This window comes from Nerophis lumbriciformis, linkage group LG24 (assembly GCF_033978685.3).
Source record: "Nerophis lumbriciformis linkage group LG24, RoL_Nlum_v2.1, whole genome shotgun sequence".
In the NCBI taxonomy this organism is placed as follows: domain Eukaryota; kingdom Metazoa; phylum Chordata; class Actinopteri; order Syngnathiformes; family Syngnathidae; genus Nerophis; species Nerophis lumbriciformis.
The window spans coordinates 28,249,078-28,269,540 of record NC_084571.2 but is presented as its reverse complement, the minus strand read 5'-3'; the positions used below and the strand labels follow the sequence as shown (position 1 = coordinate 28,269,540).

Sequence of the window (20,463 nt, the reverse complement as noted above, 5' to 3'; positions counted from 1 at the left end):
CTTTTGAAATAAAGTAACTAGTACTTAACGTGCTGCGGACTGCAGACGGAACCGAGCTTTTGGCTACGATTTGGCATCTTTCGATTTTTATATGTTTATTATTGTGCATTGTCCCATGTAACAAAGATATAGCAAATGGCAACTTTGTATCAGGAGTTGTATAATACATCTATGATCAAGCTTATTGGTGTGTATTGTGGGACTGGCGAAAGTTAAGGATGAGGAAATGCGGTCAGTTATAAATTATTTAATGTCTCTGTGCGGCCCGGTAGCAAACGTGTCACGGACCGGTGGTTGGGGACCACTGGTATAAGGCAAGTACGATGTGGCTAACAATGAAGCTAAAGGGCGTACTTTACCCTCACAAAAAAAACATGCAAAAACCGCCAAAAATACTCCATTATATCTCGAAACCTAAATATTAACCAAGTATTAGTGATATTGTAATTATAAGTGCTAATGTCGAGGAACTACTTTTAGCAGCGCATTGATCGCAGAGCGCTAACTAACTTATGCTGCTATTGAAATGTCGAGTTGCTGCATTGTCTCAGAGTTGGTAAAAACTAATCCAAGAAGTTGGTTGAAGTTGGAACAATTGGACTCGTAGATGGCGAGAAAGACGCAAAAATAATTTTTTTTTTTTTTTTTACCTGTGTAAGGATTATGATTAATTCATAATTCATAGTTTGTATTTTTTTGTTTAGCGCTTAGCAATAATGCTACTTGCTGGATCTGTTTATCGCGCAGCTTCTAAGACTTGTAGCTCATCCTTCTGATATTCAGGTTAAAAAATATAAAGTTTCGGCAATTATTTGTCCTTAAGTAGTGTGGAGGGAGGTGTGGCCAGCGCTGCATGCAGGAGCAAAGGTCACCGCCTCTGTCTATGGTGTTGAGGGCAGAGCACTATCAGATAGGGGCAAGGCAAGTGCCGATGGCGAGACACAGCTGACAGGTGATTAGATTTCCCAGGTGGTACGAGTTAATCTAATCATCTGTTGTCTTTAACAGTAAGCGGCCGGGAACAGGAGAGGAGAGAGGTTACGGAGGTGACTGAAAAGTCACGTCCTGCTGGAGAAACTTTGAGAAATTCTATGTACATTAAAACCTTGCTAAAAACTGCACGCTTGGCTCCTGTGCCGTGTCTAACAGTGGAACTGCTAGGAAGCAACTTCTACAAGTAGTCATCGTCGTCTCTCATAAAGCCTGTCATGATTCTTAGTAGTTGTTGTTTTAAAAAGAAATGGCAAGCATAGGGCGTACGTAAATATTACATGTTATGAATGGGCCTGTTATTACATTACATACAGTATATGCTTGTATATAAAACTTTAAAAAGGAGTTGTTGTTTTTTTAAAGGCGGAATAGACAAAATTACGTTATAACTCCCATTACCCCTATTGTTAGCTGACTCTTGCTAGAGTTTATTTATGAGTTAGAATTAGAAATGTCCGATAATGGCTTTTTTGCCGATATCCCGATATTGTCCAACTCTTAGTTACCGATTCCAATATCAACCGATACCGATATATACAGTCGTGGAATTAACACATTATTATGCTTAATTTTGTTGTGATGCCCCGCTGGATGCATTAAACAATGTAACAAGCTTTTCCAAAATAAATCAACTGAAGTTATGGAAAAAAAATGCCAACATGGCACTGCCATATTTATTATTGAAGTCACAAAGTGCATTATTTTTTTTTAACATGCCTCAAAACAGCAGCTTGGAATTTGGGACATGCTCTCCCTGAGAGAGCATGAGGAGGTTGGGGGGGGGGTAACAGGGGGTGTATATTGTAGCGTCCCGAAAGAGTTAGTGCTGCAAGGGATTCTGGGTATTTGTTCTGTTGTGTTTATGTTGTGTTACGGTGCGGATGTTCTCCCGAAATATGTTTGTCATTCTTGTTTGGTGTGGGTTCACAGTGTGGCGCATATTTGTAACAGAGTTGAAGTTGTTTATACGGCCACCCTCAGTGTGACCTGTATGGCTGTTAACCAAGTATGCCTTGCATTCACTTGTGTGTGTGAAAAGCCGTACATATTATGTGATTGGGCCGGCACGCAAAGGAAGTGCCTTTAAGGTTTATTGGCGCTCTGTACTTCTCCCTACGTCCGTGTACACAGCGGCGTTTTAAAAAGTCATACATTTTACTTTTTGAAACCGATACCGATAATTTTGAAACCGATACCGATAATGTCCGATATTACATTTCAAAGCATTTATCGGACGATAATATCGGCAGTCCGATATTATCGGACATCCCTAGTTAGAATGCATAAAAAAAGAAAAACATATGTGTGCATGACTTACATGGGAACTGTGAATGATAGACACTATAAGAAAAAAGTGCATTTCCCCTTTCAAGCTAATCTAAGTATAAAAGTGAAAGGGGATCAGTTGAGCCGCAAACCTCAGCAGTTTGACTTGTGGCATCGCTTCATAACTCAACAGATGTTTTGGAATAATTTGGGGTCGTATAATATGTGGATTATTTGGAGATATTTTCTTGGAAAAAATACATAGGGCTAAACACAGAAGATACCACAGTTTACAGCAATTTAATTTCCATGAGTAAAAGTGGATCAATTCAGTGTTGCCCATGTGGGAGTGGGTTGTGTTTAATTTTTTTTTGTTTATGTCAAAAGCTAGATGTGAGTGCAAAGGGAGATTTGGGCGGGGGGTTCACAGCGAGAAACACCCACTGCTCGTTGAGAAGAGCAATGGTCGCGTTTTAAAAAAAGATAACTCGCTAAAATATAGTTACAATGCTGGCAAGGTGACAACACTGACCCCTTCTGCTATGTCTTTTTATTCTCTGGCAGACCAGCTGCATGTGAAGTGTTAAAAAGCAGAATTGCGATGCTATCTACTTCGATGATACAGCGACTGTATTTTGTGTGTTGCCGTGCTTCGATATTGTGGATTACTTTCAGTTGTTTTCTATTTCTAATGTCACTCAGCATCAGTAGATTACATAACGTTCTGGCATAGTTCTACGCCACTAAAATCTGGAACAGTCTTCCAGAAGATGTAAGACAGGCCTCAACTTTGGCAATGTTCAGAATCCAGGCTGAAAACACTTATTTAGCCGTGCATATGAAAACCGAAAGTATTTTGTCTACACTCTTAGCTTTTACCGTATATTACCAAATAAACGCCCTTGGGCAAATAACCGCCCATGTCCTAATAGCCGCCCGGGGTCTGACCCCATTTTGTGAATTAACCGCCTCATTTCTAATAACCGCCTATGTCCAAATAGCCGCCCATGGGCTGTTATTTGCATAATTTAGATTAAAATGCTGCTGGGGTTGTGTTTGCTGCAGTATTATTGTTTTGATGCTTTTATAGAGTACTTGGTACTATAATTGTATTTTTCCTTTATGCTGCTTTATTTAAAACTTGGAGTACTGTAGCCTTTATTTTATTTAAGTGACAGTATTATTGTTCTGTTTTGATGGTGGGTTTTATACTTGAGTACTTGGTACCATAATTTTATTTTAAAAAGTTTATTTATTTTTAGTATTGGTATTCTATTTGACAATTGTTGCACTACTGCCATGTTGAGGCCTTGTTGATCTCTTGTCTTTTGATAGCCTAACTCAGGGGTGCTCACACTTTTTCTGCAGGCGAACTACTTTTCAATTGATCAAGTCGTGGGGATCTACCTCATTCATATATATAATTTATATTTACTTATTTATGAAATATATGTTTTTGTTAACAAGTTAAAGGTGTTTAATGATAATGCAAGCATGTTTAACACATATAGTTAATATTGTTAATACATTAAAGGTGTTTAATGATAATACAAGTATGTTTAATACATATAGTTAATATTGTTAACAAGTTAAAGGTGTTTAAAGATAATGCAAGCATGTTTAACACATATAGTTAATATTGTTAACAAGTTAAAGGTGGTTAAAAATAATACAAGCATGTTTAACACATATAGTTAATATTGTTAACAACTTAAAGGTGGTTAAAGATAATACAAGCATGTTTAACACATAGTTAATATTGTTAACAAGTTAAAGGTGGTTAAAGATAATACAAGCATGTTTAACACATATAGATTCCTTTCTTTCATGAAGACAAGGATATAAGTTGGTGTATTACCTGATTGTGATGACTTGCATTGATTGGAATCAGCCAGTGGTGATGATAACGTCCGCATTTTCGAATGGAGGAGAAAAAAAGTCCTCCTTTCTGTCCAATACCACATGAACGTGGTTGGTTTTTGGCATCTTATTTGTCCAGCTTCCGTACTCCTTTGTATACACTTTACAAGAAATACATTGTCGGCAAACTCCGTAGCTTGCTAGCTTGTGCACGCCAGCTTTCTGAGACTCTTATTTTGGTAGCGCAGGCAGGATGAAGCAGAGATTTTATTGTGCAACTGTGAAGTCGGTCTTTGGAGTTTTGACGACAGGTACGGCGCCAAAGTCTGTTGAAATAAAGTGTTTCTCGTCTTCCAGTCGGTAATTTTAATGAGCTGGCAGCAGCCAGCGTCATCTCAGAAGACCCTCGGGTTCCGTGAATGTCAATCAAGTGACGAAAGTGACGTCATAGTGAAGATTTATGATCGCTCATTTTTAGGACTATTTTTTTAATGCCTGGCTGGTGATCGACTGACACACCCTCCGAGATCGACCGGTAGATCGCGATCGACGTAATGAGCACCCCTGGCCTAACTCATGTTGATCTCTTGTTTTTTTTGTTTGTATGTTTACAATAGCTTTTACGCTCAAAGTTTTTTGTATAAAAAAAAAAATTCTGGACAGTAACCATTGTAACCAAATAATGGCCTGGTGCAGGCTGGTGCAAAAATAAATAAAAGCCTTGTGCAAATAACTGCCTGCTTCTTTTAAACGCCTGTCTCCAAAATCGATTTTGTGAAATATTTGGTAATATACGGTATTCCAATTAATTCATGATTATTACCATAAATCATGAAAAAGGCAAATAAAATCACCATAAATTATGGTGATTTTATTTGCCTTTTTATTATTGTATGCTTCTGTAAAGTACTTTCAATTGTCTTGCGTAGGAATTAGGGAAGGGGGACACCATAACCTCTCTCCGTCATATCTCTCTGACCTGATCCATGTCGCCACGCCCTCACGTTCCCTAAGATCCTCTTCTTCCATCCATCTCACTGTCCCTTTATTTAAACTGTCCACCATGGGTGCCCGAGATTTCAGCCGCTCTGCCCCACATCTTTGGAACTCTTTACCACCAGACCTTTGTAACTTAGATTCAATATCCCTCTTCAAATCAAGACTCAAAACACACCTATTCCTGACTGCTCATACAATGTAATCATCTTTTCTTCTCTATCTTTGTTGTTGTTGTTTTTTATCCAATTTGATTTGATTGTTTTGAACGGTGTCCTTGAGTGCTCAGAAAGGCGCCTTATAAATAAAATGTATTATTATTATTACTTTTGAACAGGTACCAGGGAATCGATATCGGTACTCAACAGCGCCAATTTTTGGTACTTTCGTGTGTGCTAATAAATAGAAATTGTTGTTGTTTTCTATTACAATATTTAAAAATTAAATTATGTGCAGTTATATATTGTTTTATTATCATATTATAATTTAGAAGGATGACATTAAGTGGCAATTATAATTAATGTCACACCGTTTTTTTTGTTTTGGCTCAAAGTGTTAATACTGTAAGTATCTTACTTATCACGCACCAATTCATCAGAGTTGTAGTTTTCATGAACAAGTTTGGAGGTGTTGAAGTTGCCATGTGAAATTGCTAATGCTAATCAGTAGCAGGTCACTGGCAAAGCCAATGTATATTAGCATCAAGCTAGTACATTTTTTTTGTAAAAGTGGAGCCTAACTTTGCTTACACTGGAGCATTTTTTTTAGTCAGTATCTTTGTTGGCATTGAAAATTGCAACATTACCTAGAGGTAGTTTGGCTGAGTCCGCTCTCAGTGCTGCTGGAGTGATCACCAAGTGCCAAAGTGCGCAACTTGACGCGCAACCCAGGTAGCATCATTGGATTACATGTAAATTATAGTTATTATTATTAATGTGGCTGTTACTACTTGATGAGAGTACATACATACACACTAGGGTTGTACGGTATACCAGTATTAGTATAGTACCGCGATACTAATGAATCATATTCGGTACTTTACCGCCTCTGAAAAGTACCGATTCGTCACCCCCCCGCGCATCCGTCGTCATCACGTCGTGTCATTGCTGGTTTACGAGCAGAGGAGCATGTTCGGCAGCGCACAATCACAGAGTACTTACAAGCAGACACGGTGTGTAGACAGAAAAGGGAAAACGGACGCATTTTGGCTTAAAAACTAACGATAAAGGTGAAGTTATAACACTGAAACGCCCTCAGGAAGAGGTGCTTTAAGACATGGCTAAAGTCCAGCCGCAGTCTGCAGTGTTTTAGCTACTTCTAAATCACTAATCCTTGTCTCCATGGCGACAAATAAAGTACGTTTCTTACAAGTATCATCCCTGCAGGACGAGGAATAGCTAAACATGCTTCACTACACACCGTAGCTCACCTTTGTCACAATGTAAACAAACGCCATTGGTGGATCTGCACCTAACATCCACTGTAATGATACCAAGTACAGGAGTGTATCTAGTCGATACTACTATGATTACGTTGATATTTTTTGGCATCACAACATCTTTCGGTTTTTTTTTAAATGTATACTATGTTTATAAACTCAGGAAATATGTCCCTGGACACATGAGGACTTTGAATATGACCAATGTATGATCCTGTAACTACTTGGTATCATCCAAAACTAATGTAAAGTATCAAACAACAGAAGAAGAAGTGATTATTACATTTTAACAGAAGTGTAGATAGAACATGTTAAAAGAGAAAGTACGCAGATATTAACAGTAAATGAACAAGTAGATTAACAATTCATTTTCTACCACTTGTCCTTTAATAATTTTGACTAAATAATAGAATGATAAATGACACAATATGTTACTGCATGCGTCAACAGACTAAATTAGGAGCCTTTGTTTGTTTACTTACTAATAAAAGACAAGTTGTCTAGTTTGTTCACTATTTTATTTAAGGACAAACTTGTAATAAGAAACATATGTTTAATGTACCGTAAGATTTTTTTTGCTAAAATAAAGCCAATATTGCAATTTTTTGTGGTCCCCTTTATTTAGAAAAGTATAAATAATTTTGGTACCTGTACAACACTAATACACACAGCTTGTATTTTAACATTGATGGAGTGTTTTAGAGCGCTTTATAGGCAGAATAGAGCAACTCCCATTGGCTCCATCGTTAGCTAACTTTTGCTAGTGTTTATATCATACTTGCCAAGTCTCCCGATTTTCCCGGGAGACTCCCGAATTTCAGTGCCCCTCCCGAAAATCTACCGGGGCAACCATTCTCCCGAATTTCTACCGATTTCCACCCGGCCAACAATATTGGGGGCGTGCCTTAAAGGCACTGCCTTTAGCGTCCTCTCTCACCTGAAAAGGAGACTATTATATATGTCTCCGTTATCCATAGGTATATCTATAACCCATAAAGTAGGCAGGCACGGAGCTATTTCTCAGCGTGTGTTTATTCCAGCCGGCACGTTAATACACTGACACACAACATCCGGATTCCCATCATGCATTGCTTCAAAACTACGGCAAGTAGTAATGTCCAAAATTTCCAGCCGGACAAACAATATTGGGGGCGTGCCTTAAAGGCACTGCCTTTAGCGTCCTCTCACCTGAAAAGGAGACTATTATATATGTCTCCGTTATCCATAGGTTTATCTATAACCCATAACACGGTGGCCGAATGGATATAGTCACTCATGAACGGTCAGAGAAGCACAAGGCGGCGGCAACGCAGTATTATGGGCCACCTTGCAAGCAACATCCCGTTCTCAATTGCGGATGTTTTCAACAAATCCGTGGAGGATATGTTCCCGGATTCAGAGATAGCTTGCCAGTACTCAAATGGCAGAACAAAGGCTACTCAAATAGTGAAAGGTAAGTGTTATTTTTTTTTTTTTAAGTAAGCAGCAAGTACAGTACAGATAGTAGAACAACTGTGTTTTCATTACTGTGTACAGTACTATATATATATATATATATATATATATATATATATATATATATATATACATATATATAAATATACATACGTACATATAATTATATATATGTATATATATATATATATATATATATATATATATATATATATATATATATATATATATATATATATATATATTTATATATATATAAATATACATACATATATATATATATATATATATACACACACACACATATATATATACATATATATATATATATACATATATACATATATATACATATATACATATATATATATATATATACACACACACATATATATATAAACACACATATATATATATATATATATATATATATATTTATTATGGCTGCAACAACTAATCGATTAAATCGATTACAATTGATTATAAAAAATAGTTGCCGATTAATTTACTCATCGATTCGTTGGATCGCAGAGGCTACTTTTTTTAAATGTTATTTTTCATAAACCTTTATTTATAAACTGCAACATTTACAAACAGCTGAGAAACAATAATCAAAATAAGTATGGTGCCAGTATGTTGTTGTTTTTTTCAATAAAATACTGGAAAGGATAGAAATGTAGTTTGTCTCTTTTATCCGATTATTAATCGATTAATCGAAGTAATAATCGACAGATTATTGGGACAGTGGAAGAGTGGCCGTGCGCGACCCGAGGGTCCCTGGTTCAATCCCCACCTAGTACCAACCTCGTCATGTCCGTTGTGTCCTGAGCAAGACACTTCACCCTTGCTCCTGATGGGTGCTGGTTAGCGCCTTGCATGGCAGCTCCCTCCATCAGTGTGTGAATGTGTGTGTGAATGGGTAAATGTGGAAGTAGTGTCAAAGCGCTTTGGTACCTTGAAGGTAGAAAAGCGCTATACAAGTACAACCCATTTATTTATCATTAATCGATTATCAAATTAGTTGTTAGTTGCAGCCCTAATATATATATATATATATATATATATATATATATATATATATATGTATATATATAAGAAACACTTTAATTTCAGTGAATTCTAGCTATAAATATACTCCTCCGCCCTTAACCCCGCCCCCCCCAATCTCCCGAATTCGGAGGTCTCAAGGTTGGCAAGTATGGTTTATATACAAGTGAGAATGCATAAGAAAAAAAGAAAAAAAACATGCATTCTTGTTTTACATAAGGATTGGTAATGAAATGCAAAATTCCTCAAAAAGTGCAGTTCCCCTTTAAGCAACTTTGACGCTGCTTTTGTGTGTGGCCTTTTGCATAAAGCTGTTGTTTTCCACTGCATGCTGCCCTCGGGAGAACTCCAACGTCACGGCCTTTCGAACATGCGGTCGGTGTTGTGAAAAGTTCCTATCTCAACCCTAAAATCAAAGCCGGCCAGCGCTCGCCACAAAGACAGAAGCGCCAATCACTTTTCCCTTTCGGGGGTCAGCAACATTTTTGCTCCGGCGGGCTGCCAAAAGATCTCAGATCTCCATCCATTAGCTAGATTGCCTCTTTAATTCTGTAAAGCCCCGATGGGGATGTGTGAGGCGGCAATGACAGGCTGCGTGTGTTGACCTTTAAATCCAATCTACATGGCTGACAATGTGGAAAGAAGCTATTAGGTGGGTTCGAAACTCAAAGGTTGCGAACCCTCCACTATGTCACCAATCATAATCTCATTGGGAGCCCAAACATCGGTTAGGATTAGCCCACACCAGTAGATTCCTCTTCACCTAGAACGTCACCGGGGGGACATGGACACGGTGTTAACGAGACGCGGTAATGTTGCTGATGGAAGTAAACGGGCCTTAAGGACGAGCGGTGTGAGTCATGGATGGCTTACCGCTCGCATGTTTACCGCCGATGATGCCATGCAGCCAAGAGATTTAAATGACTCATCGCGCTATCAACCGATAGTAACACCTGTTGGAGCTGCAGGTTCGAACATAAAATCAAGTCATCAAATGCATTTAGCACAATGCTAACTAGGGCTGGGCGATATATCGAATATACTCGATATATCCCGGGTTTGTCTCTGTGCGATATAGAAAATGACTATATCGTGATATTCGAGTACTGTATTTTTCGGACTATAAGTCGTAGTTTTTTTTCATTGGCCGTGGGTGCGACTTATATTCAGGAGCGACATATGTGTGAAATTATTAACACAATACCGTAAAATATCAAATAATATTATTTAGCTCATTCACGTAAGAGACTAAACCAATGGTTCTTAACCTGGGTTCGATCGAACCCTAGGGGTTCGGTGAGTCGGCCTCAGGGGTTCGGCGGAGGTCAAGACACACCCGACTCATCGTGTAAATACAAACTTCTCCCTATCGGCGTATTACGGATACGGCAACAGCAGAAGTCAGACTGATTTGCAGGTGTGTAATTTGTTGTGAGTTCATGCACTGTGTTGGTTTTGTTCTTTGAACAAGGTGATGTTCATGCACGGTTCATTTTGTGCACCAGTAAAAAAACATGGTAACACTTTAGTATGGAGAACATATTCACCATTAATTAGTTGCCTATTAACATGCAAATTAGTAACATATTGGCTCTTAACTAGTCATAATTAAGTACTTATTATTATAAGCCTTATTATAACCCTAACCCTCTAACCCTGGCCCTAACCCTCTAACCCTAACCCTAACCAAATAACTCTAAATTAAGTCTCTGTTACTTAGAATATGTTCCCCATACTAAAGTGTTACCAAAAACATATAACTTTGTCTTGAATTTGAAAAAAAAAAAAACATTTTATTTTTCACTAAAGAAGGGTTCGGTGAATGCGCATATGAAACTGGTGGGGTTTGGTACCTCCAACAAGGTTAAGAACCACTGGACTAGACGTATAACATTTTATGGGATTTAGCAATTAGGAGTGACAGATTGTTTGGTAAACGTATAGCATGTTCTATATGTTATAGTTATTTGAATGACTCTTACCATAATATGTTACGTTAACATACCAGGCACGTTCTCAGTTGGTTATTTATGCGTCATATAACGTACACTTATTCAGCCTGTTTTTCACTATTCTTTATTTATTTTAAATTGCCTTTCAAATGTCTATTCTTGGTGTTGGATTTTATCAAATAAATTCCCCCAAAAAATGCGACTTATATTCGAGTGCGATTTATATATGGTTTTTTTTCTTCTTTATTATGCATTTTCGGCAGGTGCGACTTATACTCCGGAGCGACTTATAGTCCAAAAAATACGGTAAAGGAAATTAAATGAGCTCAAATATAGCTGCAAATGAGGCATGATGATGCAATATGTACATACATCTAGCCTAAATAGCATGTTAGCATCGATTAGCTTGCAGTCCCAAATATGCCTGATTAGTACTCAACACAAAACCATAACATCTACAAAGCTCACCTTTGTGCACTCACGCACAGCATAAAACATTTGGAGTACAAAATTAGATGGCATAAAACACGTCTTTCTGTGGCAGCGTCGGAGAAAGTTGTACATGTAAACAAATGGTTGAGTCACAGTCCACACGACGGTGAGTTCAAGGGCCGCTGAAATTTGTCGGACAAAACGGCCCTCGCCAAATACTCTCTTCGGTGAAGCACAAACACAAACGTATTAAACAGTTGTCTTTCTAACAAATGGGAAGGTTTGTGTCGTGTTTGTCCTCCTACAGAAACCATATAACAACAAAAAACATATTTTTCACCCCATTTCCATACATTTTTGAAAAAGCTCCATGGAGCCACCAAGGCGCCGCTGGTTGCTGACCCACGTTATAGTGTAAGGCCAACAACACATAGCTAACGTGCTACTTTCAAAGCCTATAGTTAGGGTAGACGCTAGAGATGTCCGATAATACCAGACTGCCGATATTATCGGCCGATAAATGCTTTAAAATGTAAATATCGGAAATTATCGGTATCGGTTTCAAAATTATCGGTATCGGTTTCAAAAAGTAAAATGTATGACTTTTTAAAACGCCGCTGTGTACACGGACGTAGGGAGAAGTACAGAGCGCCAATAAACCTTTAAAGGCACTGCCTTTGCGTGCCGGCCCAATCGCATAATATCTACGGCTTTTCACACACACAAGTAAAATGCAAGATATACTTGGTCAATAGCCATACAGGTCACACTGAGGGTGGCCGTAAACAACTTTAACACTGTTACAAATATGCGCCACACTGTCAACCCACACCAAACAAACACAAACCTACTCAGTGGCCTAGTGGTTAGAGTGTCCGCCCTGAGATCGGTAGGTCGTGAGTTCAAACCCCGGCCGAGTCATACCAAAGACTATAAAAAAAAATGGGACCCATTACCTCCCTGCTTGGCACTCAGAATCAAGGGTTGGAATTGGGGGTTAAATCACCAATAATGATTCCCGGGCGTGGCCACTGCTGCTGTCCACTGCTCCCCTCACCTCCCAGGGGGTGATCAAGGGGATGGGTCAAATGCAGAGGACACATTTCACCACATCTAGTGTGTGTGTGACAATCATTGGTACTTTAACTTTAACAAGAATGACAAACACATTTCGGGAGAACATCCGCACCGTAACACAACATAAACACAACAGAACAAATACCCAGAACCCCTTGCAGCACTAACTCTTCCGGGACGCTACAATATCCAACCCCGCCCACCTCAACCTCCTCATGCTCTCTCAGGGAAAGCATGTCCCAAATTCAAAGCTGCTGTTTTGAGGCATGTTAAAAAAAATTAATGCACTTTGTGACTTCAATAATAAATATGGCAGTGCCATGTTGGCATTTGTTTCCATAACTTAAGTTGATTTATTTTGGAAAACCTTGTTACATTGTTTAATGCATCCAGCGGGGCATCACAACAAAATTAGGCATAATAATGTGTTAATTCCACGACTGTATATATCGGTATCGGTTGATATCGGAATCGGTAATTAAGAGTTGGACATTATCGGAACATCGGATATGGGCAAAAAAGCCATTATCGGACATCTCTAGTAGACGCTGAAAGGTAATCCCATTTTCGAGAATCTGGAACACACTCTCCGAGTCGGGACCCGGGGTGGACCGCTCGCCTGTGCATCGGTTGGGGACATCTCTGCGCTGCTGACCCGTCTCCGCTCGAGATGGTCTCCTGCTGGCCCCACTATGGACTGGACTCTCACTATTATGTTAGATCTACTATGGACTGGACTTTTACAGTATTATGTCAGACCCACTCGACGTCCATTGCATCCGGTCTCCCCTATAGGGAGGGGTGTCACCCACATATGCGGTCCTCTCCAAGGTTTCTCATAGTCATTCACATCGACGTCCCATTGGGGTTGTGAGTTTTTCCTTGCCCTTCTGTGGGCTCTGTACCGCGGATGTCCTTGTGGCTTGTGCAGACCTTTGAGACACTTGTGATTTAGGGCTATATAAATAAACATTGATTGATTGATTGATCTAACGTGGGCTAATATTCGCACAAATTAAGCTAACAGGACTAACACATGCTACATTTAGGTTTTAGGAATTGATTAAGACTTTTAATAGTAGATTGCACAGTACAGTACATATTCCGTACAATTGACCACTAAATGGTAACACCCGTATACGTTTTTCAACTTGTTTAAGTCCACGTTAATCAATTCATGGTATAGGAAGCAGTTTAACACACTCACAATGCTAATATACATTCAAATAAAGCTAACACATGCTACATTTAAGGCCTTGTTAAGGTTTTAGGAAGCAGTTAAACACACAATGCAGCTAACATGCTACATTTAAAGCCATGTTAGATTTCAGGGAAGCATTTCCAAACAAACAATGCTAGCATGTGGCTAAACGGGGTGCTAATAAACAGCTAAACACATTTAACTGAGGAAGTACACGTCAGGATTATGTTTTAGTTGGATTTAAACCAAAATCCTACTCATTTTTTGTCAAGATTACCGTTGATTGAATCGTCAAGGCTGTTTATGTGTAGGGTGCGACCAGTAAATAGCAATAGTGATACAATTATGAGAAGATGGATAGATGATGAACTTACAGTCAATCATGACGTCCACTGTACATAATTGTGGCTCATTATGCATGATGGATGCAGTCAAGTGGGCGAGCCACACCCTGTCTGTTCTCCACCGCCTTGCTTGTTCATCAGCTAGAAAAAAAATCCCCTCAAAAATAATGACATTTTTTTGTCATGTCACCACCAACACTTTCTTGGACGCGGGAATTAAACGGGAATTGGTAATGACAACTTTGCTATAATAATAGCCACAATGGAGGTTATGGAAATAAAAGCATGTTTTTGTTTGTTTGTTTGTTTGTTTTAAGTAAGGTATATATGCACAAAGCAAGGGCGAAATGAGGTCTAATGCTCCTGCTGCCTGCACCTCGCCCATCTTTACTGCCCCTCCTTCTAACTCTCCTGGCAACAAAAGGCGCCGGTGTCAAGTCAGCCATCTTGACATAATACCGTTTCCTCTATAAAGCCTACAAAATAAAACCCCCAACTTGGATTTCGCGAGCTCATTCGACATCCATACTCGGATGAAACGACACGTTTCTAAATCCATCCATTTCTACCGCTTGTGTTGGAATCTCCGTTTCCCCCCCACATTTTAGTTTGACACAATTTCGAGCGGGTGTTCATGCCCACTTCCGGTTTTACTCCCGGAAGCCTCTCCTTATCTTGACGCAGCTCTTCCACGCCTTGACGCACGTCGTTTAAGCTCACGCCCGCACAATGGCGCGTCAGTAATGCCTAACAATAAGCGAAACATTATGATTTAAATGAGCGATTTGCTCAACTTTTTGGGGGGGGGGGGGGGGGAGTTGCACAAAAACGCTAAAGTAATAAAATGGTGGTGAATGAGTGCCTTTAAAAAAAAAAATCTAATTATATTTATTTAAACACGTTTGATTTATTTATATCAATAATAAATAGCAATAATTTTCCATTTGAGGACATTATTGTGTCATTTTCAGTAGACAATAGAGAAATAGCAATGCATGAAAGTGGTGCACCAAGCAGCCTGACACGCCCATGTCTTTCTCCAGCAGCATTATATATATATATATATATATATATATATATATATATATATATATATATATATATATATATATATATATATATATATATATATATATTTTTTTTTTTAAAATAAACTCTTAAAAATGCCAACAGGTGTGCAATGCATGCGCTCCTACTTACTTTTCTGTCCGTCACCTCCTCACCGACAGCCTCCACCACTCCGGAGCACTCCATGCCGGGGCTGACCGGCGGGGACGGCAGCCGGTCGTAGAGCCCCTGGCGGGCCATCAGGTCGGCGAAGTTGAGCCCGCAGACCTTCACTCGAACCTGGATCTCCCCGGCCTTGAGGGCGGGCTTGCCCTTCTTCACTTGCAGCTTCACTTTGTCGTAGCCGCCGTAGCCGGTGAGCACCAGAGCGCGGTACGTGAACGCCTCTTCCTCCGGGACCTTCTCGGTGGTCTCCGCCGCCGCCGTTGCTGCCGCCTCGCCGGCGGGCGCAGGCTCCGGCTCGGTCTTGGGCTCCTCCGTGGGTTTGGAGTCCTGCTTCTGGTCCACGGCGTTCTGCTGCTGGGCAGGTGCGTCTTCTCCAGACATGTTTGCAAAAATATTAAAAGGGTGACTTTTCTACAAAAAAAAATACTTTTTTTTTGGGCTTAAAGAGTGATTTTGCAACAAAAAAAAGGACTTGTTCTTGCAAGCGCTTAAACCCCGACAAAGTGGGCTGACCAGTGGCGGGTAGTGGCTGTCAACGCCGGGCTCTGACAGTGAGAGTGAGTGGGACGAGACTCGAGCTGGCTGCAAAACGCGGAGAGATGTGGAATAAATCCACGGAATCCTCGCTGCGTGATTGGGTGGGTGCTCTGCCAATAACACGGAATCTGTGCGCTATTGTAATCAAGCACATGTTTCCAAATATGCCACTTAGCTCCTTTATCAAGATGCACATATTGCACATTTCTGCCATTGCGAGGATTGCGCTTTTGATTGACCCAAGTGAGACATTTTTGGGCCAATTGCATTCACTTAAAGGGGAACTGCACTTTTGCCTATTATCCACAGTCCCTATGTAAGAGTCGTGGTCAAAAGTTTACATACACTTGTAAAGAACATAATGTCATGGCTGTCTTGAGTTTCCAATATTTTTTACAACTCTTATTTTTTGTGATAGAGTGATTGGAGCACATACTTGTTGGTCATGAAGTTTGGTTCTTTTATAACTTTATTATGGGTCTACTGAAAATCTGCTGCATCAAAAGTATACATCCATCCACCCATCCATCCATCCATCTTCTTCCGCTTATCCGAGGTCGGGTCGCGGGGGCAGCAGCCTAAGCAGGGAAGCCCAGACTTTCCTCTCCCCAGCCACTTTGTCTAGCTCTTCCCGGGGGATCCCGAGGCGTTCCCAGGCTAGCTGGGAGACATAGTCTTCCCAACGTGTCCTGGGTCTTCCCTGTGGCCTCTGTGAAGAATGTGTATATATATATATATATATATATATATATATATATATATATATATATATGCAATAGTTATTTCTTTCTATTCATAGTCATATTTGAAAACAGCTAGTGTTTTTCCATTTGTTCTCTTTCTATTTGTCCGCAAGTAAACTGTGTGTGCTACCTTGAAGACTTGGAATGTAGGACTTGGAGTACTCCCTTATATATCTTATCTGCAGTAGAACAATGAGGCCGTGTTACTTCCCTGAGAGGTGGGGGGCTTTCTTTCTGTGTAAGAAGGAGGCTCTTCCGTATGAGTGTTAGAACAACTTGGGAAGTCGGTATGAATGTATTGGTCTAGGTTGTTCTCCTGAAATTTTCAGTAAAACTTGATGATATTCCTATTCTGTCCTGGTGATCCTTCTTACTCAGCATATATGTCATCCAAAAGAATTTGGGATTGACCAGTAACTTAAATTCCCTTGGAGGAATAACTGGTCCGACGCAACACCTCCTACCGGTCGGACGTGCCCTAAACACCTCCCTAGGGAGGCGTTCAGCAATGTTAATATTTGGTTACATGTCCCTTGGCAAGTTTCACTGCAATAAGGCGCTTTTAGTAGCCATCCACACGCTTCTGGTTGAATTTTTGACCACTCCTCTTGACAAAATTGGTGCAGTTCAGCTAAATTTGTTGGTTTTCTGACATGGACTTGTTTCTTCAGCATTGTCCACATGTTTAAGTCAGGACTTTGGGAAGGCCATTCCAAAACCTTCATTCTAGCCCGATTTAGCCATTCCTTTACCACTTTTGACGTATGTTTCGGGTCATTGTCCTGTTGGAACACCCAACTGCGCCCAAGACCCAACCTCCGGGCTGATGATTTTAGGTTGTCCTGAAGAATTTGGAGGTAATCCTCCTTTTTCATTGTCTAATTTACTCTCTGTAAAGCACCAGTTCCATTGGCAGCAAAACAGGCCAAGAGCATAAAACTACCACTGTCACAATTTGTTGTTGGTGACGAACCCCAAGATGCAGAGAAGGCAGGCTTGGTAAAAGAAAACATGGTTTAATGTCCAAAAGTAAAAATAAAGAAAAGACACAAACCAGGAACTAGGAGCCAAACTGGAAAACGGGAAACAGGATCCAGCAAACAGGAACTAGGAACAAAAAACAGCACGCTGCCAACAGCTACAGGATTTAGGTATAATCGACAAAACAGGTAGGAGTTACAATACTCCAGCGCAGAGTGGAGGACAAATCAGGTCTAAATAGCAGCTGGCTGATTGACACCAGGTGTGGCCCGGTGCCAATCAGCCACAGCTGAGGAGAAAAAGCACTCAGGGAGACAATCAGGAAATAACCAAAATAAGAGTGCTGACAGGAAACAAAGACAAACGCAGAGGAAAAATTAAGACATAGTCAAACTGTCAGGGACAAGCCTGACAACCACCATGCTTGACAGTAGGAATGGTGTTCCTGGGATTAAAAGCCTCACCTTTTCTCCGCCAAACATATTGCTGGGTATTGTGGCCAAACAGCTCACATTTAGTTTCATCTGACCACAGACCTTTCCTCTAGGTCTTATCTTTGTCCATGTGATGTCAGATGAAACAAAAAATGAGCTGTTTGGCCACAATACCCAGCAATATGTGTGGCGGAGAAAAGGTGAGGCCTTTAATCCCAGGAACACCATTCTTACCGTCAAGCATGGTGGAGGTAATATTATTTTCTGCTCTGAATCCTAACCCCAGAAAACCAACAAATTTAGCCGAACTGCACCAATTTTGTCAAGAGGAGTGGTCAAAAATTCAACCAGAAGCTTGTGGATGGCTACCAAAAGCACCTTATGGCAGTGAAACTTGCCAAGGGACATGTAACCAAATATTAACGATTGTCCAGGGTGTACCCCGCCTTCCGCCCGAATGCAGCTGATATAGGCTCCAGCACTCGCCGCGACCACAAACGGGACAAGCGGTAGAACATGAATGGATGGATGGATGCTGTATGTATGTCAAGACTTGGTCCTGGGTGTTTGCTTTTCCGGAATGCAACGGAAAGTTGGCTCGGGCGAGACGGGAATGTGAGTACATGATTGTTTATTACTATCAAAAAAAGTACAAACGAAAAGCGCGCACAGTGGAGGAGAATAAACTATGAAACCAAAAGACTATAGCATTAATAAACAAAAACTTACTTGGCTTGGACTAAAGTTGCAGCATGAAAGATGGACATGAAAAAACAAGTGTCAGAAATGTGAAGAGCATAAATGTGGGATGTCGCCAGAAAGACAAACTGAAAACAATGAACTTAAATACTACAGGCATGAAGTAGGTGCGTGACTCAAAACGTGAAACAGGTGCGTGACGTGACAGGTGAAAACTAATGGGTTGCTATGGTGACAAACAAGAGTGCACAATGAGTCCAGACGTGAAACAGGTGAAACTAATGGGTAACCATGGAAACAAGACAAGGGAGTGAAAAGCCAGAAACTAAAGAGTCCAATAACTAAACAAAACAAAACATGACTAATACAAAACATGGTCACACAGACATGACAATGTATACTTTTGACCCAGCAGATTTGGTCACATTTTCAGTAGACCCATAATAAATTCATAAAAGAACCAAACTTCATGACTGTTTTTTGTGACCAACAAGTATGTGCTCCAATCACTATCACAAATAAAAAAGAGTTGTACAAATTATTGGAAACTCAAGACATTATGTTCTTTACAAGTATGTAAACTTTTGACCACGACTGTATGCTTTCCTTTTTTATGCATTCTGACTTGTAAAAAAAAAAGTTAGCAAAAGTCAGCTAACAATTAAGTCCATAGGGGTCGCTCTATTAGGCCTATAAAGCGCTCTAAAAAAAAACATCCAAAAACCACGATCATCGTTTTATATACATGCTGTAAGTCAGGAAGTCAAACGTACGTCCCACGGGATTAATTTGCTAAGTATAAAAATGAGCCAAAAATGTTTAATGTAAGAAACTGCTGTTCGAAATGTGTCAGCTCGATGTCACAATTGCAATTCTTTGTATCTTTGTAGATGATGCTATGTATGTAAAAAAAAAAAAAAAAAAAAATGTTAGTGCACCAGTCGAAGAAAATGAACAAACTACATAAATAACATCCTGTAATTTGATTGATATTATTTTTTTATCTTGATATATTGAAAATTAACACCAATGAGTTGACTGATGAACATTATCACATCATTTATTCAGAAAGTATAAATAACGACAAATAAAGATAGAATACTATTAACCGCAACATGTAAGTGTAAAAAAACCCTCCAACAACATTATGATTTGTATATTTTCAGAATGTACTTGTTCTATTTTTAAACAAAGAAAACAATCTGAAGTTGTCTTTATTTTGAAGTTATCGTGCTGTGATTTTTACTAGTCCGGCCCACTTGGGAGTAGATTTTTCTCCATGTGGCCCCCGATCTAAAATTAGTTTGACACCCCTGCTGTAAGTATATATGTAATGTAGAAACATGCAAAATTTACATACTCACTAAAAATGTTGGGTTAAAAAAATAACCCAATTTTTACCCAACTACTGGTTCAGAAAAGGACAAACCCTTTCTTTGAGTTATTTTAACTCAATATTTTGGGTGAATTTTTTCAACCCAACTTTTGCGTTGAATTATTTAACCAAAAAGTTGAGTTATGATAACTTAATGTTGGGTTATTCCCAAGAAAAGTTGGTCAAGACTCCGAGGTACTTGAACTCCTCCACTTGGGGCAAGATCTCCTCCCCAACCCGGAGATGGCACTCCACCCTTTTCCGGGAGAGAACCATGGACTCGGACTTGGAGGTGCTGATTCCCATCCCAGTCGCTTCACACTCGGCTGCGAACCGATCCAGCGAGAGCTGAAGATCTTCGCCAGAAGAAGCCATCAGGACCACATCATCTGCAAATAGC

The 20,463-nt window shown here is 39.8% G+C and overlaps 1 protein-coding gene across 1 annotated transcript in view; it reads right to left on the bottom strand.

Annotated features, from left to right (window-relative positions):
- The window catches only part of vat1 (vesicle amine transport 1), a 97,714-nt gene extending 81,854 nt beyond the window's left edge, over window positions 1-15,860 (bottom strand). Inside the window, exon 1 of the mRNA XM_061981892.2 lies at window positions 15,262-15,860. Within this exon, the coding sequence (XP_061837876.1) occupies window positions 15,262-15,675 (414 nt within the window). The 5' untranslated portion in view covers window positions 15,676-15,860. The remainder of the gene's footprint in view (window positions 1-15,261) is intronic.
- Window positions 15,861-20,463: the final 4,603 nt, after the last annotated feature.